Below are 25,905 nucleotides of genomic sequence, written 5' to 3' on the forward strand. Positions count from 1 at the left end.
CATAATCTTCATTTCCTCTGACCATGATGATTGTGGTATACCTCCCTTCCTTTTTTTTTTAATTGGCTAGTTCAACTGTTGTGGTTATCTAGTGTCTGAAAGAAATGAAGATGATAATGCCAGCGAAATGAGTCCGGAGTCCATCGCCGAAAGTTACCCAGCATTTGTTCTTAATAGGTTGAGGAAAACTCCGGAAAAACCTCAACCAGGTATTATTATTGCGATGTACCGAAGTAGCCTACATATGATAATTATTTCCGTACAGGAATTCTGCGTTATCTTGTGATGAAGGATAGGTGGAGCGGAGAAAAATTCTCTCCGGCACTGGGATTCGAATCCGGGTTTTCAGCTCTACGTGCTGACACTCTATCCACTAAGCCACACCGTATCCCAATTCCGATGCCAGATTGAATCCTCTCAGTTTAAGCTTCACCTCTTAGTTTCCCTTTAGTGGCCAACCCTCATGCACTGTGTCACAGATGTGTGACAGTGGCACGATGTCCAACACACTAATGTGCAGAGATGCACTCAATACGAGTGACTAAGTGGCCGGGATCCGATGGAATGAGCGTAAACAGTTACAATACATAATTTCCGTTTCTATTTCAATAACATCAATATCGTTTTTACAATATCAAACCATCACATTTATTATACTTACAAGGTTTAATGAATTTTTTGTAATCTTACATATCATAGCCTAAATCTACAGGGCATATCAAAAGTCCGGTAACACTTTCAATATTTTATTACACAAAAACTACTAATGATAGCACTTTCAAAAACACGTCAGTTTAAAGTCAAACTGTCAAAGTTCTGTTTACACCTTACAGAGATTCAATGTGTGAACCAAGGGTGACTCGGCAGATGTCCAAACGATAATCAAACTTCCCATACCCTTTTCAACATATCCTCTGTGACCGTGGCGGCAGCTTCTCGAATTCTGGTTTTTAGTTCCTCTAAATCACCTGGCAAAGGCGATACAAACACACGGTCCTTTAGATAGCCCCACAGAAAAAAGTCACATGCAGTCATATCGGGTGACCTTGGTGGCCATGTCATGAAACATCTGTCCCTTACTCCAGCACGTCCTATCCAACGATCAGACATCTCCGTATTCAGGTAAGCACGAACTGCACTGTGAAAATGTGGCGGAGCCTCATCTTGCTGAAAGATGAAATCGTCATCGAGATCTTGTCTAAGTTGAGGCACCAACAATTGCTCCAACATGTCCAGATATGAATGTCCAGTCACAGTAGCCTCAATGAAGAGGAAAGGTCCGTACAGTTTTCGTTGTGACAACGCGCAGAAAACATTTACCTTTGGTGAATCACGCTCATGTTCAATGATTCTGTGAGGTTTCTGTGTACCCCAAACACGACAGTTGTGCTTGTTAATTTTCTCACTCGTATGGAATGTCGCTTCGTCGCTGAAAATTAAGCGGCTGAATAAGTTATCGTCATCTGCTGCCTGTTGTTGTAGCTGGCAAGAAAACTCGTCTGAGATGTCTGATCGTTGGATAGGACGTGCTGGAGTAAGGGACATGTTTCATGATATGGCCAGCAAGGTCACCCGATATGACTGCATGTGACTTTTTTCTATGGGGGTATCTAAAGGACCGTGTGTTTGTACCGCCTTTGCCAGGTGATTTAGAGGAACTAAAAATCAGAATTCGAGAAGCTGCCGCCACGGTCACAGAGGATATGTTGAAAAGGGTATGGGAAGAGTTTGATTATCGTTTGGACATCTGCCGAGTCACTCGTGGTTCACACATTGAATCTCTGTAAGGTGTAAACAGAACTTTGAGAGTTTGACTTTAAACTGACGTGTGTTTGAAAGTGCTATCATTAGTAGTTTTTGTGTAATAAAATATTGAAAGTGTTACCGGACTTTTTGATATGCACTGTATATTAATATTTAACCATGTCTCTAAAAGGACAATAATATCAAAGTTAATTGTAAAACTTTTTAATAATATACATAATTCGTCAAAATGTTTCTTAATGTTCCTTTTTTTAGGTGATTTATTTTTAAATTTATGAAAGAGCAGTTGTTTATATAACTGTTGCAGTTGCTTAGATCTTTAAAAACTGCATTCGAGACGTTATTGTTGTAACTGTCAAATGAATTTAAAATACTGTTATGATTAATGCCCATTGTTAGAACTACGAAGTTTAGTGGAAAGCAAATTGCGTTATCATTGGATTAACTTATTAAATTCTTAATCTATAAAATAAATACAAAAGAAAACAAGAGGATAACAATAATTTAATAACTGTCAAGTAAATTTAAAATACTGTTATTATGATTAATGTCCATTGTTAGAACTACAAAGTATTAGTGGAAAGCAAATTGCTATATCTGTGGATTATTAAATTCTTAATCTATAAAAGAAATACAAAAGAAAACAATAGGATAACAATAATTTAATAACTGTCAAGTAAATTTAAAATACTGTTATTATGATTAATGTCCATTGTTAGAACTACAAAGTATTAGTGGAAAGCAAATTGCTATATCAGTGGATTATTAAATTCTTAATATATAAAAGAAATACAAAACAAAACAATAGGATAACAATAATTTACAATTTGTCAAGATCATACATATCAAAGATTCTAGTCCCTGGGCTAGACTCGTCTTTACGGACAAATATTTTACAGTTTTTAGACCAGACAAATTTATACCTTATCTCTTGCAACGTCCTTTGCCTTGTTCAGCATAATATCTGTATAATTTCCGTTTAGTTCATCTGTCCATTTACCGAGTATGCAACCAGTTTCTACAGTGTTAGTACCATCGTCTTTGTATATTGTGAATTTTATTAGTTACAACAATGTAATTTATTCGTCACAACAATAATTCCTTTCTACAATTCACCTTAAACGCTCTCGTCAACAATTGGATCTTCACTCACACAGTATTCGTTATAGCACTCCACCGACGACAATGACAATTGACTTGGACTATTACGCACAACAATGAACTGTTAATCTTAACTAATATTTACAAAGCACTATTTACAAATCAGAACTACCAGTTCTCAGTTCACAGTTCTTCTATCTCAGTCACTCGAGTTCACAGTATCTCGAACCACAGACCTTCAGAGACAGTTCACTGTACTCGAACTCGGGTCCCTCCAACTGCGGTCCACTGCACTCGAACTCAGGTCCTTCCAACTGCGGTCCACTGCACTCGAACTCAGGCCTTCGGATGCTGACGCAGATGCGGACGCACACTCGAGTCGAACTCTGGCTTGCTTGCTCTGGCTTACTCACTGACGGAATAACTGAAAACTCTACAACAACTACTCTAGTTCGCTGGCGCCTGCTCTTTTATAGCAAAATCATAGTTGCGAGAACCTTCTACAGGTGTGTAGAGAATTATCTCAATATCTCTACATCGACATTTCTGGAAGGGCCGGGAAGGTCCGTCCCCCCTTCCCTCCGTAAGCAGCTGCGCGCGCGGACTCGTCGCGTGACGTAATACACCCTCTCTCTTCTCTCCACCGCGCGACGTCACTCAATGTTCCGTGGAGCCTATGCGATCTGCTTTCTTGCGGGACGCTGGTCGTGAGTTCGAATCTCACGTCGCTGTCACAATATTATTGAATCTGTATCGTAATAAAGAATCCTGCGTTTGGTTACCTAAAGCCTCTAAGCAACCCGCAACAGTGTGGGTAAGTATGAAATATAGCTTGACGTCATCAGACGCTATTTACACAATTCAGGTCTACTGTTCAAGGAACATGAGAAAACAAAACAAAAGTAGGAGCTTAGAGATTAGTGATCTAAAGAATAATAACATTTGGAAGCCAGCACTTTGTTAGGGAAGATGAACATGTATTTTATCAGAAAGGAGAAAAATTTCATTTGAAACACTTAAAATGTTTAGTCATTTATCGTGATGTATAGAGACTCGTAAAGCACGCACTTATAATTTGTTTTATTTTAAATATGTGCTAATATTTACGTTTTTCACTTGTTACTTCCAGCCTTTAATTGGATCTAAAGTACCTAGATGCATTTTACTTATTCTAAAAATTAGGATTAGACAAATTCCGGGCGCCAGATAGCCATGGTGACTAAAAATTTTTATGTGGCGCCTGAGTTTTTTATTCAATTGAAAATTGTTTAAGACTTTTATTTCTTTCATATCACTACCATTAATACATGTTAACAAAAGTAGTTGTAGGACGAAATTCGAATGTGCTTTTAGATTAACATTGTTGTATATCTTGCGCATCAACAAGATATTGTCATTACATAGTTTCAGTGAAGAGGACAGAGCGTCTCTGAGAGCGTGTGTTTGCACTGCATAGACATGTAATATTGTTTAATATATTTCAGTAATTAATGTATCTTTATCTTAGCTCGTATGGTTTTCTCATTGCATGAGTGGGAAAAATGTTGTGACTCTTGTTTTTTTTTTAATTTTGTCTATCCCTGATAAAAATTATCTTTTATTGCATATGAATAAATGCTAACAAGACGAAGACAATGGTCATAGGAAACAAAGAAAAGAAGGTAAAATTGCGAATTCTAAATGAGGCAGTAGAGCAAGTGAACAGCTTCAAATACTTGGGGTGTACTATAAGCAGTTCCGTAATTTCCTATAATTATGGTCCAAGCGCCCAATTATGGTCCAAAACGCATTAAGTACTACTTAGTCCCCCAAGAGTTCGGTGTTTGCCATTTGAGGCGCCACTGTGACGGAATTATATTCCCCATAGATGTTTCCATATACCATTAGCCTACATGTAGCAATGATATGGATGCTTACCAAGGTCAGTGTGCATCGTTCTATTGAATGTGTGAAGACACGAAACCATTCAGTTTGTGTTTGCCTATTTTATTAAGCTCTCCTCTGTAGAACTGGTAAATTATATATATGATTGTTTGTACAATTAAACCTGGCTATAAAGTGTTTACTTTCACGTAATAATTAGACTGGCAGAGGTTAATGACTCTGCGTGAAAAATATTTAACCTCAAGGCTAGAAGTCAGTCCTCAACTATGTACCACAATCTTTCGTGGACCATAGTTGTATTTCATTTTGAAATATTTGTTTTAATAAAATCTGATCAATGTGATTATTTACCTCTGCAAATACGGTATCTCAGTATATTCTAAAACACCATTTAACATTATAGTCCAGTAAATAAAGAAGCAGGCTGTTCCAGCATCAATGGTATTAGCACGAATGATGGTCCGGTAAAACGAAAACTCCAGGGTAGAAGGAAAACAACCGTCCCTGTAAGTGACTATGAGAGCGATGAAATTGAACTGAAGACATATTATTATGTTTCCAGTGTTCTCTCCATATTTACAGACAGTGAGTCAGATGTGGAAAAAAAGACGAAATCTGTTAAATTAATGCTAAAGGCGCATAGTTATATGGTAGTTACTTATGAGGGGGTGGCGAGAAATGGAAGACATTTTATTCTTAAAAAGAAAAACATAATCAAAGAAATTGAAGACCCCACATGCGTCTCGAAAAAGAGATCTATTTTCAATTTCAGAATTACAAGAGAAGTGGAGAGTCAAAGGATCGGAATGGGCCTACTGAATGTAGTTCTCAGTATGGTAAATAAACATCAGTGAATATATGTGTATAATATTTTGATAAGAATGTGTTAGTTTATTTTGATTCTGTACTTTTTTTCGTTAATATTCACTCACCGGCAAAAATCCGGGCCACCTACATTTTTTTTTAAATTGTAGGATTTTTTTAATAATTGTAGGTGTGCTGAGATTCATTTAGTTATTCATTTATTTTGTGATACGTAACAATGTAATACTGAATACGTAATAGCCAACAATGATCTGGAAAGAAGATTCGTTCGTCTTACAATATTGTGTCTAAATTTCTCAGACTCACTTCAAGTTAAGCTGAAAAAGTCTACAGACTGGTAAGCTCTTTTGAGGAAGTATTGGAGTACTTCATTGTGTACAAGTGTCATTAAGGCCTACCGATTCAGCAAAAGTGATTGCATTGATAGAAGATGGGAATAGTCAGCGTTATGTTATGTTCTTGGGATTCCTCGAGCGATCGTACAACGAGTGTACCAATGCTTTAGAGAGACAGTAGGTTATTCCAGAAGACCCGGTTCAGGGAGAAAACGAGTAATTCCGGCTCGTGACGAACATTTTATTCTCCTAAATACATTAAGAGATCGCCATTCCACAGCTGTTGAGACCAGAAGAGCCCTCCAGAAAACAAGACAAGTTAATGTGAGTGAGAGAACTGTAAGAAGACGTCTGAATGAATGTGGGTTGAATTCCAGAAGGCTAGCTAAAGGCCCAGAATTGCTCCAGTAACATCATGTTGAACGATTACGTTTTTCTCACAATCATGCTAATTGGAACCTGGGTGAGTGGCGACGAGTGCTCTTCATAGATGAATCGATATTTAGTTGACAGATGGACGTGAAAGAGTACCTTCAGTTCACGTGTCAGTTTCCAAGGTGGATCAGTAATGATATGGGGTGGCATTTCGTATGAAGCTCACACAGAACTTGTTTTCATTAATGGAGGTGCTTTGACTGCTCCAAGATACATCGAAGAAGATCTAATTTAACATGTGGTACCATATGCGTCACTTATTTGTGAAAAGTTCCTGTTAATGCATGACAATGCTCGCCCTCATGGTAGAAGAATCGTGGATGAGTTCCTTCACGGCGTTGGATTGAATAGGATGGCACGGACAGCAAGAAGTCCTGATTTAAACTCTATGGAACATGTGTGGGGCATGCTACGTAAGCGAGTTAGAAGTCGTCTACCTCCTCACAGCAACTTACAGCAGCTCTGATATGTTCTAAGTAAAGAATGGAATAGAATGGACCAGACTGTCATCCAGAAACTGATCGAAGGGTTGAATCGGCGAATGGTAACAGTCATACAGTCACGGGGAGGCAATACCCGCTATTAGCAACATCTGGGTGGCCACAAAATCAGTTGAACATTTGAAAGAAAATTGATACAATTTGTAAGTTTTTACACCTTCTAATTATATCCATTGTTTGCATAAATTAATTTTAAATGGTGAAGTAATATGATTACTTTTTTATGGACATAATTCAAAATGTTCAGTTTTAATTAGAAGTTTGCTATCACTTTTTTCAAAATTTATACACCGCTTACTGTCCTTCAAACACTGAGAAATTTATGTTTTCTAGAATTCAGGATCCTTGTGGTCTGCCAATGTTATTGGACTGATGTTTAATTTTAAGTGAATAAGAATTATACTTTAATCTCTGTCTTTATAATAGTTCATTGTAAAGTTAATTCCACTTTCTTGTCAACACCTACACGCTTTACAAGACTGTACTCTCATCTGAGCTTTCACAGAACTGAAACTTACTCCTGTCATGTACATATTCGTTGTGCGAATTGTACATGAAACCATTGCACACTTGATATTTTCTTTTCATTTTGGTTGCTAAGCAACTTAAGCGGAATAACAAGGTAACGCTGGCAGGAAACCTGATAATATTTCATTTCCTTCCAGGAGCTGTTTTGTTTCCGGCGAAGTAGGAAGTCTGATGAATTCGTGTATGTGTGTGGAATTAGAAAGGTCGTGGTATAATTGAAGCCTCAGAAAATTGTAAGAGACAGCAAAGTTGCTGATCACTTCTGTATACAACAAATATGAAATCTTGGGAAATGTTGCAGTAGTTGAACAATGTAATTACATTAAAAATCTGAAAGGCCATGTCAACTGGAATTGGAAACAAACAACAGAGTGAGTTTCTATACGTAGCTACGTAGTGTCACAAACACTGAAGGGAAGTCAATTTTCTCGGAGGAAACGTGATTGTTATTCCAAACAAGGCAGCGGAACTCGATACCGCATATAAGAAGTTTCTTTAGAATAAAAGGAAATTGAAGCACGTATGTAAAGAAAACAAACAGAAACTCTCTTTAAATTATTCAATTTGCTTATAAAAGGAATGCTAATTTTCTGAATTATTTTTGCTTTAGTGAGACCACAGAAGCCATAGAGCCCATTCACAACGAATTATCTAGAATTTAGATTTATAGCTGTTTATTAAACCATGCAGGTGTCGCTCGTTATGTACTATGTTATATCTATAAAATGAAAAGACTTAGAAATGAGGGGCCAGTTAAGCCGATAAATAATTGCCCGTATGAATGCTTTGGTTGGTGGTTGCCGGATATCCTCCCTGATTTAGAGAGGCCATCAAGATCATCTAAATACAAGGATAAAGAAATTAACGCTGAAAATGGAAGTTATAGAGGTCTCCAAGATGAAACATTCGTACGTGAGGAATCTACACTATCGAACAGACATTCGAATCAGAGTGATGTCCAAATTCCCCTAACTCCTAATGATAATAACATGGTCTGTAAACTTAATAGTATGCGAGATGGCAATCGAAATAAAATTCAATCCGGACTATTAACAATAGCAAGGTCAAATGCACGACATCGTCGATCGCAGATACAAGCATATGCAAAACCCAATGAAGGTTTATCTCTCAAGAGAGAACACTTGGCGACTCCCAATTCCAAGCAAGTTCAGGTTCAGCCGCGCGGTCTGACAGAAGAATTTACCTCTAAGACCACGAGCCATGGCGGCAAGATGTTGGCAGTGTCACGGGAGTCACACGACGAGCATATGCTCGGGATTTCCAGGTACGTGAAGAAGACGTCGAGGTGTAGGAGACAACACAGTACGGCGTTGTCAAAGTGGATTGAACATGACTCACACCAAGAACTGCAGGAGCCATGCGAACGATTTCTGCAGACTGTCAGCAGCTTGAATGCCAAGCTCAGGGAGCTCGAATCCAACGCCAGGCAACTGCATGCAGATCTGAGTAGCCTGCGACACGATTTCCAGGTATGTATGTGGTCAGCTGATCATTAGTGCTAGGAAGTTGGCACCAAAACTGATAAGTTGCGTGAGCTTGGACTATATCTCTACCGAATGTAAAGTAGTAGCGCAACTTTCAATATCAGTGAACCAGAACGACGAACATGTACAGCCGGGTGGTAGCCAAACATGTGCTCCAATCGTTCACGGCCTAAGAACAAGAAAACAATAAACGAATAATTAAAAAAAGTAATAATGATAATAATAATAATAATAATAATAATAATAATAATAATAATAATAATAATAATAATAATAATTTATAATTACAAACTTCGTAACTCCCAATCCAAAAAAAATTACCCGTACATATAAAAAACATACAAAGTAAACAATTACGATTCTAGCCTCATTATAACAAATAACAATGAAGATTTTCATTTTATCAAAAGAAATACCCCTTTCATATTCAGAAAAAAAAAACAATATTTGTACTCTGAAAATATTCCTTCCATGTCACAAGACGTTACGGAGCAGATCTGAAATATAATACATTATTTCCTAACATCAGGTGAACAACAACTTCTTGAATCTAATAGTGTATCTCGTATGTAGCACATAATGTTAAACCCATAAATGTTTTCAAGAAAATTTTTCATTTCTATTGCAACGACAGCTAGGAAGTTCGTAATATCGTAATTCCGATGTTGAACTTGGACTGTAACGCAGCCGAATGCATAGCAGCACGAGACGTCAACATTTAACGAAAAATAATGCTGGAAAAAAATAAATGTTTCCATAGTTATTTAATAACAGATTTACTTTTTTGGAATCATGCATAGGCCTAATATTAACATTACGTAAATAATACAATAATAACAGAATAGCTCACTTGTTCAGAACCTAAAATATTAACTTAATATAAATGAACAATATTCTTCAAACTATTCACGACTGTACATATCTCCACAGAATGAAACCATGCGTTGTTTATGTGAACTGCGTATCGTCTGTAGCGAGCGGGAGCAGGGCGAGGAGCGGGTGACATCTATACTCCTCGCTGGACTCAACTGAAATCTACTGTTTTGGTACAAACTTCCTACCTATGGTGATCACAGTCTCATTGCTGGTATCAAATCTAGTTATATTCATTATCCTCTAAAGCTGCCCATATGAATTGTCTCCCCCTTCACAAACATTTGTCAGGGCCTTCCCCATCGCCAATATTTTAATTAATGTTAAAATTATATTTAAGTACAGTATTAAGGCAACAAGCTAAGGAAAAATTATTACACTATATAACAATCTTGTTTGTTACTGAAACTGAAATATTACTTGAGCGAGAGAAATAAAAACAGCTTCAGTTTATAAAAATGTTCAATAATCAGTCTTACAATCAGTAAAAAAGGATAGAATGTTAAAAATAAATGCAGATATATAATTAATGAAAATGTTAAACATAGGCTATTTAAAAAATTCAACATGCATATATAACTAAGTCAGTGTAATGTAGCCTAATTAATTGTTGTGCGGTAGTATCCTAACTGTCCTGCGCCCTAGCATCGTGGTATAAGGCATCATGCCTAGGGCTCCCTTACGGAATGCGCGCTGGTTCGAGTCCTCTTGGAGAAGACATATTTTCATGAAATTTCGGCAAGTGCCCATCCAGCATCGTGGTTAATTTGGATGAGTTTGGGGACTTGTGATAGGTAGCGAAATCCGATTATGAAAACCAGCTATAATGGTTTGGGAAGATCACCGTGCTACCCACGCGATCTCTGTTCTCGTTGGATGATAGTTTACCTCTGTTAAGGCATGTGGACGTGAGGCCAGCAACCGGCTGGTCGGCCTTGTTCCTTCATGAGCTGTAGTGCGCCGGATTTTCTTTTTATATCTAACTGAAACATCACATTTATAGAAGCTCTTGAGAAGTCTAGGCTGTTTCATCTTAACTAATAGAACTTATGGCCGGTTTCACCAAGCTCCTTTAAATTAGCACAAATGACTTGTCAATAAACGGATCATTTAATTTAACGAGATCTTTAAAAGTTGACTGTTTCACCATGCCTCGTTTCTTTAAAATTAAAGTGCGTTTACTAACGTGGGGATTTTGTACTTGTATCTTGCATGTTTTATTTCTCATACGACCATGGCTTCTAAATCGCGAATTTCATTGGTTACATGATCACGGCTGACTTTGTTTGGCATGAGGAAACAATCATAGGCAAACGTGTAAGAGGCTGTAATTTTAAGAACATCTGAAAGATCTTATTCTTGGTATTTTTCCTAAATACAGTATGTTGTCATACCGTAATTTAAAAACAACAAAAAAAGCAGATGCTTCCAAATGTAAATAGGAATGTAGAGCAGTTAAATAGTAACTTCTAAACGAAATATAAGAAAATTTTGCGGACGATATGGAGATGCAATTGATCGTATAGGCAAGGCATAACAAAAACCTAAACTAATCAAACCTAACCTGTCACAGTCTCGTATGTGCAAGATGTATAAGCAGAGCACGAAGGAAACTACCTCAGCGATAGTTTAGTCACAATTTATTTATATGAAATTGTTTGAATAGTGAATGAAAAATAAGATCTTCTGTTGCAGAATCTTTTGGCCATATTACTGCCAGGAGATACGATTGGAACATGTAGCTTACACACTCTATCGTTGTCAATGACGACAGGAAATTTAGCTGTAGGCGTATTATAAAGATAATAAATGTACTGTGGTCGTAATGTTGATGTACATCTGATACTTTATTCACATTTCTAGACAATACAGCTTTTGACATCCGTTCATATCACCAATTACTATTTCAAAACTTCCCGTAACATTATCTTAAAGCGAGAAGAATCTGTTGCAGAGGCGTTAAGTGGGCGATTCCTATCTGTCGTATTCTAACCTATATTCAGTGTCTTCTAGAATCATTCTTATTACTTATTTCTTTAATGTGTAGCTTCCGTGAAATTCTTTATCATTTAAATCTTCAAAATGATTATTCCAAGTGTTAGGCCTATTACAACATATAAAAGTTCGCCATTATGTTGCAGAATTTCAACATCGAATACGTCCGCCATGTTGTTGATTTTTTAACCCATCGTTACTGCTTTAACGCGACGAATTAGGTCCTAATAAATTAACGATGAGTTTAAAGATGTGTTAGCAATAACGATGTTTGGTGAAACACAAAAATTGACTAACGTGTCATTAAATTATTTAACGAGACGTTATAATGATAACGAAGGTTGGTGACACCGGCCACTAGTAGCCCACTTCTTAAAACTTGTTGAAAACATAATTAATATTTTAATGAAAGATTCTATATGATATAATAGAATCCTTATTTCATATAATAAGTTTTGTGAATATTTTGTGTCTTCCCTAAAAATAGAACTATAAATCGGGCCGGGCTCCCCTGGCGCCCGAGTCCCTCCTCTCTATAGGCCACCCTGTATCCTTTCGTTCATTAAATTTAATCTTACATTCTTTCATTAATTTGTTCTTCTTATCCATTCCAGTTATTATTTCATTGATCAATTTATTTCGCTCATTTAATTTATTCTTACATCCATCCATTCATTCATGTACTACGTTATAATTTAATTTTATACTCCTTTTCTCATACATTTCATTTCTTCTTAAATTGAATAATTATTTACATTGTGATTAATTAGTTCATCATTTCCTGCACCTATTATTTCATTAATTCATGTCATGAAAATGGCACTTTCTCACATGTTTCAGTCGATTCGTGTAAATGTTAAGGCTCCCCAACTCACGAGACAGACAGCACTGAGTAGCAGTAACAGTGGCGTATACTGGCTTAAGGGCCTGGGCTACCACTGACCCTATTATTACACAAAATATATTTTAAAGTCCCTATAATAAAATTCCTTACCTATTTATATATGAATTCCAGACGTCTTGATTGGGACGAAAATACTTTGATGACTTCGTCATTGAAATTACAGTTGGGCAGCTTGCGAAGTTTCTGTAGAAATGACTTTTCAATGGACATCAGTGCCAAGCCAGATAAACGTTCTTGTGTATGAGTTGATCTACAGTAGGATTTTATTCTCTTCAACGCAGAAAATGTTCTTTCTACTGATGCTGACGTAGCTGGTATTGTCACAATTAATGTTGCCAATTTAAGGACTTCAGGAATAACTTGGTTCAGCTGGTTTTCATATATGGCAGACAATATTTCATGGATAGGTTTGTTCGAAAAATCAAAGACTTCTGCTGAATATATTACATTTAATTCATTTTTCAAACGTACTTGATCAAAGTGACTGTTATAGGACTGAAATAATTTGTTTAGTGCCTCATTCTCAAGCAGAAAACTTTTGAGAATCTAGAAGATATGTGAACTGAAGCTTTCCATAATCAGAAAATCTGTCAGTAATTTCCATGTGCATACGATCTAGTATGCTGTAGTACAGCTGCCTGTATTCAATTCATCATCTCCTTTTCTTCGCTTTAATGGTGGTTCCATTGTATTGGCTAAAGAATTTTCATTTTCCATATTACTCCATATGGACGGAAACCAACTACGTCTGAACTCGAATATAGTATTTTTTAACTTTGATACCTCTTGCAAGCAGTATGCTATGTCTAGACTTTTTGTCTGAAGAATATTGTAGAGCACATCTGTGTGTGTGAACACTCTAGCATAGACTTCAAGAAGAAATATATTCTGAAACTGTGTGAAAAAATACAAATATCCTTGAGCCTGCACAATTACATCATCAACCCAGTTTTCTTCAGAGTCATTACAAATGATATTTTCAAAGAAAGCAGTCAGTTGTTCTCTGTATTACTTTACTGTATTTACAAGCCGAGATGTAAAATTCAATCTAGTTGGTGCTACTTTTGGGAGTTTCTTTTTCATAAATTCTTGAGTTTTTCTGATCTTTTAGGAGATGATGAGAAAAATGCAGCTAAACCCGACATTGGTTGGAAAAAAATGCGGCATTCTGGAATGGATGAAGTAGTTTGTTGCAAAACTAAATAGAGAACATGGCTGTAACAATTGAAAAATAGTGCTTGAGGATACTATTCTTGAACTTTTGTTTTTAAGCCATTAATATTTCCCGCCATAACTGAAGCACCATCGTATGTCTGTGCAATTAACTTATTGCCGACATTTTATTCTGATATAACACCTTCCACATGCTGAAACCAAGCAGCAGCAGTTTTGCCCCAACTGACATTTGTGAATCCTATAAACCGTTCTTGAACATTGGCAGTACTATCGACGTATCTTAAAACAGTGGACAATTGACTCTGATTAGAGCAGTCACTTGTTTCATCAACAACAATGGCCGCTAAAGGTGCTTCTTCTATTTCAGATTTTATGTTCTTTATCATAATCCCACTTACAGCAAATATTAAGTCATTATGAACTGCGGGAGAAGTACCACGAAATACTGTTGAACTCTCAAGATGATTGGCCAGTAAATGGTCAAATTCACTTAAGGAACTTAAATATTCAATATAATTTCCTCTATTGTCTGATTCCACACTCTCATTATGATCCCGAAAAGCCAATTCTTGTTTTCCTAGAAAGCAGACTGCGTTAATAAGATGCAGTAAAATCTCCCGATTTCTTTTCCACAGGAGCACTGTGTTGGTTGATGTGTAGAGCTTTTCGCTTATCTAGCTGTAAATCAATTCTTGTGTTCCCAAAGTTTGCAAAGTTCATGCTACTATAAATATGAGCTTTTGATTTGTCGCATTCTAGGACTGCCGTTCGAAGGGAGTTCATATTAGAAAACCCCTCTTTTGACCACACATTAGTTTCGCGGCTAAATAACAAACATGGCCAGCAAAATAGTTTAGACAGTTTAGAAGTACCACACAACCAATTCCACTTACCATATGATGTTGAAGTGAAATGGCGTGTGTACTCTCGCTGTTTTTCTTTTACGTCCATGGGCAAATTTAACTCAGGAGTTGGTCTTTCCATTTTCACAATTTCAACTTTCTCGTTGTATGTACGACGGTTAAAAGGCACTTTTAATAAACCTTCTATTACACAGTCATTTTCAACACAAACCTCTCCAGAAACTTGTTCTGCCATATTTTTCACAATATCACTTAATTGGGAAATTAAAAACTTAATAATTCACAATTAATATAACTCTTGGACACTCGAACAAATCACAAATTTAAAATACTGCACTGCAAGAACACAATTACATTCATGAGCTAGCGTGCTAAGCGTATTGTTGCTTCGCGCCTGCGAAGAAACCGATCACGAGAGCGGCAAGTCACCCGGCCTACACTGCCCTCCCAAGCCAAAAGGGCGTATCTCAAAACTTAAATAATTTTCAGTATTGAGGATTTTGTGAATGATCAAAGCGCGCCTACTTTTAGAGCGAATTTATTGGAATTTTCAACATATTCGTTATTGAAATATATTCAAAAAATATATAATACAATTTTTAGACTAATTAGCTGACACTTTTATGTACAATTTGAGATACTCCTAATTTGCGAAGTATTAATATTAATTGTTGAAGATATTGATATGCTTAGCAAATTAGGCGTATCTCAAATCGTACATAAAAAAGCCAGTAAGTGAAATTAATTTTGTTTTTTTTTTATTAATTATTTCTATTATTTTATTAAATTAGAACACATATTACATAGCAGTATTACAAAAAATACAGCAACCCAACGCAAATATTATCTAGAAAATTGTGTAGAGATAGCAATTTATTTATCAATCATTCTGTTAATATATTAATGATACAAAGGTAAAACAATGAAGTTGAAAATAAATTTTGGTTATATTTACTAAGGTACACAGTTCACATATCACATCTACGTAAATTACTGAGGTAAATAAGTTAACTAAAAATAACAAAACACTGAAAATTTACTCAATACCAAATAATTGATACTTGGACACAATTCTCCCAAAGCATCAGTCTGTTTTTCATTATTCCACCCAAGTTGCGAATTATGGCACTCTTTTTTTGAGCAGGGAATCCAAGAAGTTTTCGTTGCTGCTTAGGACGTGGTAGCTGTTCCTTGCTTTTGTTTATTTTTCCAGTCAGGAAATTTATGTTGAATGACGTACCATCAAAGTCGTTTTTGTACTGCTTACTGTATGATCCTCTGGAAACCGATACTTCAACCATATCATGCAGATAGGGTCTTGGATGAATCAGGTTCAATTTATATTGTGATGAGTAGTCAGACCAAATGAAAAAATGCTGAAGCTCCATTGGCAGTACCTCAGTCTGGTAAGACGCTGCTTTTACTGCATCTACAAAGTCTGCAAAATCATATAGTTTATTTCCACGTCTTTTCATTCATTGTTCCACCTTGTGATGAAAGGAATCAGCAGCCATAAATGTATGGCCTGGTTCAAAGTATCTTATCAAAATTTCATTTGCACTTATCTCATTTGAATTAACAATGTAAATCAAAAATGAAAATAATGTCCAGTTTTTGTTCTGGGCCGTGCAGTTGTCCAACCATAGAGTAATTTTTGAACAATCTCTCTTATACTTGAAAAATTGGTAGAAAGTGCTTACGATTTCTTCTTTGCTCCTTTTAAAGAGAGCCTCGTGCCAGACAGCTGCAAACGGCTTGCACATTTTTTGTTTTTTTCCCCAACAGGAACGAAACTCTCATTGTAGACAGTCAAACGGCTTGTGAATATAGCTACCTTAAATGTATCCAGTCTTGGCAACATGATAACCTTTTGAAGATCTGCACAATAAATTATTTTGTTAACCTCTTCAATTTTTTCAGCATCTTCTCTGTATTTGGCCCGAGATTTTGTTGCTCTCTCAATATGTGTTTTCCTCATTTTACAAGTTTCACAATTAGTGTCCAAATTTTCCTTTGTGTGGCTATTATTATGCACATTGAAAATTTCACAATTTTCACATTCCTCATGCCCCAGTTTAGCAAAAGATATGTTCATTTCAGTGGCTACGATTCTGTACTTTTCATATGAACATTTGTAATTAACATTCTGAGTAATAAAATCTTGGTGCATGGCAGTCAGAGTTAGATCACTTGGTAAATAAAGACGATTAGGTGCATGTTCCCTCCGGTAATGTGATATAGTAGGATTAAATGAATGTATGTGTCTCCGAATTATTTCATTGTCCATTTTGTTATGAGGCGCTGCTTTGAATCTTCTATCTTCAAGGGGGGTTACAGAGTTGTTTGAATTCCTTAGTGCAGTGCGAACAACTTTGTCGTTATTCTTCTTAAAGCCAAGAGTCGTAAAAAAAATACCTCGCATACCAATTGTGAAGTTCCTTCGTCATCTTTAAGCATGTACGTATAGGAATGGTTCCTCCTATACCCTTCCTCAGGCTCTCCATAATCAACAGTTCTTTGCTTTGGAGGATTTGACGAAATGTGATGAAGAATAAACGATTTTCTTTCCTTTATGTTTCTCATTTTCCAGAACTCACAATTTATATATCTGCGTCTCTCTTCAGTTATTTTGGTTAAACACTTCCGTGTGCAAACTTCAGTGTCACAGCTAGTTTTAACACCATGTTCTTTGGCATACGAATCATATTTCACTTTTTTTCCTTTCACTTGCTGACAATGTGTACTTCTTCCTTTTCCTGACCGTACCTTTTTTCGTGAGTGGAGAATTCTTACTTGCTTCTGAACATTCTGTATGAGAAGGAGCAGTGGTATCTTCAATTGTTAAATGTGGAGAGACGGACTCATCATCTTCTGAGGAAGAAATATTACTGCTACTTTGATGTGAGGTCCCATCAGGGACATAGTCCGGATCATCGTGAACGTCTTGGTTATCAATTTCGACTGGAGTTTTGGATTTTGTGCAAAATTTTTCTCTTAGTTGTTTATTCAAGGATAGCATCACCATTTTTTCCCTCGAGAGGATGGTTCCATGATGAAACCTTAAAAAAAAAGCAGTCTCTATAATATTTGTGCACATGGACTGTCAGCGCAATACTGATATAAATAAATATTATTTTACTAACGTGCTGATTTTAATGGCGTTTCTAAAATAAGGTTGAGTAGAATCAATATTCTACGTCTTGACTACATTAAAACTAACTAAGAAATGAAGATTGTGACAAGTTTTCAATAATACGCTAGAAAAATTAATCGGAACACTCCTTGTATATTAATTTTCATGATCAACAATGAATTAATTACAAGAACTATGTTTAAACAATGGGAAATAAACATTCGGGTAGTGGCGATTACATTGCTGAGAACGGATTAAAGCACGAAGGATTTGTTACTAATGTAGTTACGTCTAGTTTGACTGGAATGGGAAATAGGAAATACAAAGCGAAAAGGACGCATCTCTGAGAAACGGCCTTTTTGCTTAGAAAAATGAACTTCCGCCAAATTCGCTTAGGAATTTATATTAATTTTGAGATACTACTTTCATTGAATCACATTTTGAAGCCACAATTCATTGAGAAACGGCCATTTCCTTAAGGAAATAAATGGATTATCATCTGAGCTCTCCAATTATTTGAAAAACTGATTTTCAGAAAATCCTTGAGATACGCCCTTTTGGCTTGGGAGGGCAGTACAGTGCACGATGGAAACAGAAGAGAGAGGGGGGATGGGCAGTTGTGCTACAGGACAGCGTGCGCGGTACGGTCACAGGCTACCTCAAGGTAGCAAGCGGTTTCTCCATCGATGCCCCCTTGACAACTTGTTTCTTTTCGAGAGCAGAGAGCGCATATAAATCTAACAATTACTTTAATTTGAATTACTGTGGTAAAACTAATAATACAAAATTATTACCTTATGTTATATTATAAACTTTTTCTTTTGTAATTTCCTTGGGCTACCGCCGGTAGCCCCGGTAGTCCGCAAAATACGCCCCTGAACAGTAAGGATGTCAATCTTACGTGCTGACCGCCTTTACCCTCAAGGAAACACCTCTGTACTAATTTCTGTTAAAGCTGAGTGCGGCCAAAAGAATTAGAGAAATCCGTGACCCGTAGGGAATCGAATCCGCGATCTTCCGGCTTGTGGCGCAATGTCGTAACCGCGACGCCACCACACACCAAATAGAAAACATATATGTATATGTAGAAAATTATTCACTTTATATCCAAATACATTAATCTTATGTTTTCTACGCGTGCGTCCGCTTCATTTGTAATGTTCGATATCTCACCTTCTTTCGAGAAGTTATCATGGTTTAGGTTACATGAGAGGAGAAATCTACACTCACTTTCTCTCTTATATCGAATTATGCACACTTCATCCCCCTCTTATTTATTCGCTCGTTTTCATACTCTCTCTCGCTAGCATAATATTAATACTCGATCACAACGCGATAACACGTTAGAAATTCCACTTCACACATCATCTCTGTTTTCCTCATCTTTCACTGTTGCTACCTCTCGTCACTGGAACTCTCTGCCGCCTGAAGTCAAGGGCTGCCGGACATTGAAATCTTTCAAATCCAAGTTAGAAAATTATCTTATGACGAGTTGCCAAACTAACTTACTATTATGACAAGTGTTGTATTGCATGTTTCCATGTATTCACATTTTTTATGTTCTAGTGATATTTAACTTATTTTATACTTTTGTTTTCATATTTTTCGAAGCTAACAACCCATCACCGTAAAAAACAGCTTGTTACGTATCCCTATAATAAGCCTCGGAATAGGACTGATTCTCTGGCACGACCACAGCAAAGGAATAAGGATTTGAGATTTGGCACTTGGAACGTAACTAGTCTTTATAGAACAGGAGGGGTAACATTAGTAGCAAAAGAACTAGCTAGATATAGAATAGACTTCGTAGGAGTACAAGAGGTTAGGTTAGATGGGAATGGCATATCACAAATAGGAGATTACTTGTTGTATTATGGGGAAGGAAACAATAATCACCAATTAGGAACAGGATTCTTTGTTCATAAAAGAATAAAATCAGCAGTAAAAAAGGTCGAATTTATCAGTGACAGGTTATCATATTTAGTACTTAAGGGTAGATGGTGCGACATCATAGTTATAAATGCTCACGCTCCTACAGAAGAGAAAGACGACCATATAAAGAATAGCTTCTATGAGGAATTGGAACATACTTTTGATCAGTTCCCTAGATATCACATGAAAATTTTATTGGGGGATTTCAATGCTAAAGTAGGACGGGAGGATATTTTTAGACCAACTATTGGAAAAGAGAGCCTACACGCAATTAGTAGTGACAATGGAGTTAGATTAGTCAACTTTGCCACATCGAAAAACTTAATTGTCAAAAGTACAACATTCCCCCATAAGGATATACATAAATATACTTGGACTTCTCCAGATGGATTGACACACAACCAAATAGATCACATCTTGATAGATAAACGGAGACATACTAGTATAGTAGATATTCGAACTTTCAGGGGTGCAGACTGTAATTCTGACCATTATTTGGTGATTGGAGAATTAAGAGAAAGATTATCAGTAGCCAAGCGAGTAGAGCAAGAAGTTAATATTACTAAATTCAATATTTTGAAATTAAAGGACGAGGAAGCTAAGCAAAATTATCAGGTCGAAATTTCGAACAGGTTTGCCACTTTAGAAAGTTCCGACGAAGTTGAGAAAGAATTAGATGTTAATAGCGTGTGGGAAAATATCAGAGATAGTATCAAAATTGCAGCTGAGCAGAGCATAGGTTATTATGAAACTAAGAAAAAGAAACCGTGGTTTGATGAAGATTGTTGCATGGTAGTAGAAAGAAGGAAACAGGCAAAATTGAAATTCTTACAGGATCCAGTTGAGGAGAAGAGAGATAATTATTTCAATGAAAGACGGGAAGCAAGTCGTACACTTAGGAATAAAAAGAGAGGTTACTTGAAGGAAAAACTGAATGAGGTAGAAACAAATAGTAAGAATAAAAACATTCGAGATTTATATAAGGGTATAAAGGAATTTAAGAACGGATATCAGCCAAGGGTAAACGTGATCAAGGATGAGAATGGTGACTTGCTTGCAGACTCTCCATCAATCCTAAACAGATGGAAAAACTATTTTGCGCAACTACTAAATGTACATAGGCCAAATAGAAATGATCGGGACGAAATTGAAATACAAACTGCTGAGCCATTTATACCCGAACCCACGCTTTCAGAAGTCGAAATTGCGATAGAAAATCTGAAAAAGTACAAGTCTCCAGGTATCGATCAAATTCCAGCAGAATTAATACAAGAGGGTGGGAGTGCATTATATAGCGAAATTTATAAACTTGTACTTGCTATTTGGGAAAAGGAAATTGTACCAGAACAATGGAAGGAGTCCATAATTGTACCTATTTTTAAAAAGGGGGACAAAACCAACTGTGGTAACTTTCGAGGAATATCACTTTTGTTGACGTCGTACAAAATTTTGTCCAATATTCTTTTGAGAAGATTAGCTCCGTACGTAGATGAAATTATTGGGGATCATCAGTGCGGTTTTCGGCGTAATAGATCGACTATTGATCAGATTTTTTGTATTCGACAGATAATGGAGAAAAAATGGGAGTATAAGGGTACAGTACATCAGTTATTCATAGATTTCAAAAAGGCTTATGACTCGGTTAAGAGGGAAGTATTATATGATATTCTTATTGAATTTGGTATTCCCAAGAAACTAGTTCGATTAATTAAAATGTGTCTCAGTGAAACATACAGCAGAGTCCGTATAGGTCAGTTTCTATCTGATGCTTTTCCAATTCACTGCGGGCTAAAGCAGGGAGATGCACTATCACCTTTACTTTTTAACTTCGCGCTAGAATATGCCATTAGGAAAGTTCAGGATAACAGGCAGGGTTTGGAATTGAACGGGTTACATCAGCTTCTTGTCTATGCGGATGACGTGAATATGTTAGGAGAAAATACACAAACGATTAGGGAAAACACGGAAATTTTACTTGAAGCAAGTAGAGCGATCGGTTTGGAAGTAAATCCCGAAAAGACAAAGTATATGATTATGTCTCGTGACCAGAATATTGTACGAAATGGAAATATAAAAATTGGAGATTTATCCTTCGAAGAGGTGGAAAAATTCAAATATCTTGGAGCAACAGTAACAAATATAAATGACACTCGGGAGGAAATTAAACGCAGAATAAATATGGGAAATGCGTGTTATTATTCGGTTGAGAAGCTCTTATCATCCAGTCTGCTGTCGAAAAATCTGAAAGTTAGAATTTATAAAACAGTTATATTACCGGTTGTTCTGTATGGTTGTGAAACTTGGACTCTCACTCTGAGAGAGGAACATAGGTTCAGGGTGTTTGAGAATAAGGTGCTAAGGAAAATATTTGGGGCTAAGCGGGATGAAGTTACAGGAGAATGGAGAAAGTTACATAACACAGAACTGCACGCATTGTATTCTTCACCTGACATAATTAGGAACATTAAATCCAGACGTTTGAGATGGGCAGGGCATGTAGCACGTATGGGCGAATCCAGAAATGCATATAGAGTGTTAGTTGGGAGACCGGAGGGAAAAAGACCTTTAGGGAGGCCGAGACGTAGATGGGAGGATAATATTAAGATGGATTTGAGGGAGGTGGGATATGATGATAGAGACTGGATTAATCTTGCACAGGATAGGGACCGCTGGCGGGCTTATGTGAGGGCGGCAATGAACCTTCGGGTTCCTTGAAAGCCATTTGTAAGTAAGTAAGTAAGTATTTTTCGATAATGGTATATCTCTAATGTGATAAGTTGAGCTATATGGAAACATAATTTTCGTTACTGTGTGTACTTAAAAATATTGTATTAATTGTGTGTTTTGTGCTGCACTATTTTATTACTACTATTAGTATTATTATTACTATTAGGCCTGTTATTATTTTATTATTATTATCATTATTATTATCATTACTATTCTTATTTATTATTATTATTATTATTATTATTATTATTATTATCAATAATTGTCTTATTTTTTATACTCATTTATTTTTGACCTGCTGATCACATTTTATTATGCTTTTTTCTTTCTTTCTGTATGTTATATATTATGTCTGATTTCTTCTTACTTGTTGTTTACATTTTATTATTATTATTATTATTATTATTATTATTATTATTATTATTATTATTATCTTATTCAGTTTTATGTGTACTTTGTAAATTTGTAGTGTTTCTGTAACGCAGATTTTACTCCTGGTGATTGTTAGAGAAGGCCGTATGGCCTTAACTCTGCCAGGTTAAATAAATCATTATTATTATTATTAGTGCTAGTTTAGCACGCTCTTATTATTATTATTATTATTATTATTATTATTATTATTATTATTATCTCACACAAACCCAGAGAGTAAAATATCGGGCTCAATTTTTTTATAAACTCTAGGGCCGTAGCTATTCATAGACATTCTTAGCGCGAGCTTTCGGTGGATGATCAACGAATTAACGTTTTTCATATTCATAAACTAGTGTTAGCGATATATGATATGATATGAATCCCGTACAAGTAATCAGTCGATAGCTGGGGCTAGTTTAGCACGCTCTTAGCGCGGGCTAGCGAAATGTCTATGAATAGCACTCTACGATTTCATATTTAGATGTAAGTATCTTGTAATATTATGCAAATTCACACACGGTAAAATAGTTTACTTACGAACCTCGATATTTAAAATTGATATGAATATTGAAAGAATAATTTTTGGTGATATAAAACGAATTTTATTGAACTTTAGTCATTTAAGGAATAACATGAAGATACGATTTATTTGAAATAGGCCTCAGCCATTTTTTATTGAATTTATTTCCTTACATGAGAAAATGTAACAAATGAGAAGGTTTATGCTTGAGAAAAGTTTGTTTCAGATGAATAAATATTAGTCGAATACAAATTTAGAGTTCAAAGAGATCTACATGAATCAATTTGTAGAACTAACGTAATCTTAGCCATAAGAAAATCATTAATTTCGAATAGCGGAACTGTTAGTAATAATTCAAAAGCATATATAATACAGTATTGGTTCCGAGTATGAAATAGGCAGACTAACCTTGAACCAGTGGCGGCTGATTGGCTGAGGCAAGTGAGGCCGGGCCTCAGTCACTTGGCATAATCAAACCCAAAATGTCTGTTTTACGTAACATATTAGTTATTTCAATAAAGCATATAGCGTTGTAGAAGTGACTTATTTCAAAACTTTGTGATGTATATAGAACTGTCTTACAGTAAAATTTGTTCCTCAGACCTGAAACACTATGGCAGAATCTGGCTTCTGCATTTCGTATGTTTTCGCTGGTTTTGAAAAGCTGTAACTGAGGCACATTTCTTTTGGCCTTGTGGCCTAGTCGCTATTCACCCATCCATAAGCTTTCACTTTCCCCAACAGATAGGTCTCTTATCAATGACCATCTCAAGGGTGGAATGGGGTGAGAATAAGAGTGGTGACTCTTCCTAAAAAAGCCAAACACAACATAAAAATTCCCGCTGTCTAGTAGGCACGAGCGCACACTTCTCTTCCGTTATATGTCAGTTTACGACTTACGCGAGGATGTTGTACTAATGTACTTCGTAGTACAGTAGTGCGTGTGGTCCAGTGTTGTTACGTGTTTCGTAAAATTAGAAACAAAAACAAATGCGAAAAATAAATATATAATTAATTCATTACTAGAATATCCTATTCCGAGAAGAAGTAATATTGAAAGAAGGGAAGTTTTAAATAGAAACTTACGCCATGGATAAATATGCACCATCTGGCGGCGGGGGGCTGAAATAAGATGATCAGCGCCCAACGTCGTAGGTGGTGAACTACGTGTTGGGTACATTACCCAGAGTTCTCTATTTATCCGTTCGAGATATTGCTGGAAGAGACAAGATGGCAGACAGAAACTTGATAATAAGTGAACATAAAGTCATACGACGTGTGTATAAGCAGGGTATGTTAAACAGTGATGTTTATGGACGATGTAAAAATAGTGTTGTTGAATGTATTGTAAAGTAATAGTAATATAATAAACTGAACTATCTAAGTAGTTCTTGCAGAATTTTCAATTGCGCTGTACAATAAATACCGTCGCGAGGGGTGACTTTGTGCCATTCGCGAAAAACGTATGGAAGTATTCTTTAAGACCGTGACAAGGTTTTAAAGTCTACTTCCTTACGTTTAGTAGTCTTTAAAACCTTGTGACGGTTTTAAAGACTACTTCCTTACGTTTTTTTTATGAAATGCGCGAATGGCACAAAGTCACCCTCATGGCACAAAGTCACCCCGGTCGACGGTACCCAAAGACTACAATCCCAATTATCTAATCTTTTGCTTTATTTTTTTGTCTCTGTCTGGTTATATTTTAATTGGGTTGTGTAAAATAGATCGTCTCTTTTATCTTCCTGTTGGCTCCGGTAAAAATTTTCAGTAGAAGAGGCTGTGAGGAATAAAAACGTAAATGTTTTATTTTAAATTGGGTTAGTTTTAAATATCGATGAGGGTGGGAGGGAATACCTCCTGCACAGTTTAACATTTTCGTCACCAGGTGCGCTGCTAAATGCATGGAGTAATTAGTTACTCTTTTCGCTACTTGGTGCGCTGCTATATGTAATAACGCCCCTCCTTCCAACAGGTGGCAGCAAGATCAATTTCTACAACAGCGCCTATAGTATGTATTACGGGAAACTCAGTAAGTTTCGCATCCTATTATATATTCACCCATGCCTACGCCAATACTGACAATTTTTCAGAAAGATAATTTTAGGGCAACAGGAATGGTTGTCAGAAAGATAATTTTAGGGCAACATGAATGGTTATGTGACAATGTGGTGCCTAATAAACTTTCTGATGGCCGTGCTTGTTGCTGCCGAAAAAATAAAGTATGATTTATTTACTGAGGGCTTCAGCGACCTGAAATATATTTCCAAGAGAATTTCAACACGTAGCCTACTTCTTCAGCTGAGCATAATATTCATTGTTTCATGAGATTGAAACAGTCATTGAAGAACAAGCCCACAGCATATAACTCTAGCAACTTATGTAGTGAGTGACATTATTTTTCATTCATGATAATAATAATAATAATAATAATAATAATAATAATAATAATAATCTATACTAATAATAAATCTGTAGTCAAACTTTTTCTGGT

The 25,905-nt window shown here is 36.2% G+C and overlaps 1 protein-coding gene and 1 long non-coding RNA gene across 6 annotated transcripts in view; one reads left to right on the forward strand and one right to left on the reverse strand.

The window, feature by feature from the left end:
- The window catches only part of LOC138705793 (uncharacterized), a 112,548-nt gene that overhangs the window by 15,635 nt on the left and 71,008 nt on the right, over nucleotides 1-25,905 (reverse strand). The window contains exon 2 of the long non-coding RNA XR_011333785.1: nucleotides 8,577-9,046. This is a non-coding gene — a long non-coding RNA (uncharacterized lncRNA). The remainder of the gene's footprint in view (nucleotides 1-8,576; nucleotides 9,047-25,905) is intronic.
- Nucleotides 1-25,905, forward strand: part of LOC138705792 (uncharacterized) — a 58,824-nt gene that overhangs the window by 4,106 nt on the left and 28,813 nt on the right. For 3 of the 5 annotated variants that reach the window (XR_011333784.1, XR_011333782.1, XM_069834437.1), the window contains exon 2: nucleotides 7,510-8,862. The exons of 1 other annotated variant lie outside the window; for it this stretch is intronic. Coding sequence is in view for 2 of the 4 variants with exons in the window: in XM_069834437.1 (XP_069690538.1) it covers nucleotides 8,098-8,862 (765 nt within the window). In the remaining 2 variants the exon portion in view is untranslated. Of the gene's footprint in view, nucleotides 1-3,659; nucleotides 3,680-7,509; nucleotides 8,863-25,905 lie in introns of those variants that run through there. One more of the 5 variants, XM_069834438.1, reaches the window with a different exon arrangement.

This window comes from Periplaneta americana, chromosome 9, assembly GCF_040183065.1.
Source record: "Periplaneta americana isolate PAMFEO1 chromosome 9, P.americana_PAMFEO1_priV1, whole genome shotgun sequence".
Classification (NCBI taxonomy): Eukaryota; Metazoa; Arthropoda; class Insecta; order Blattodea; family Blattidae; genus Periplaneta; species Periplaneta americana.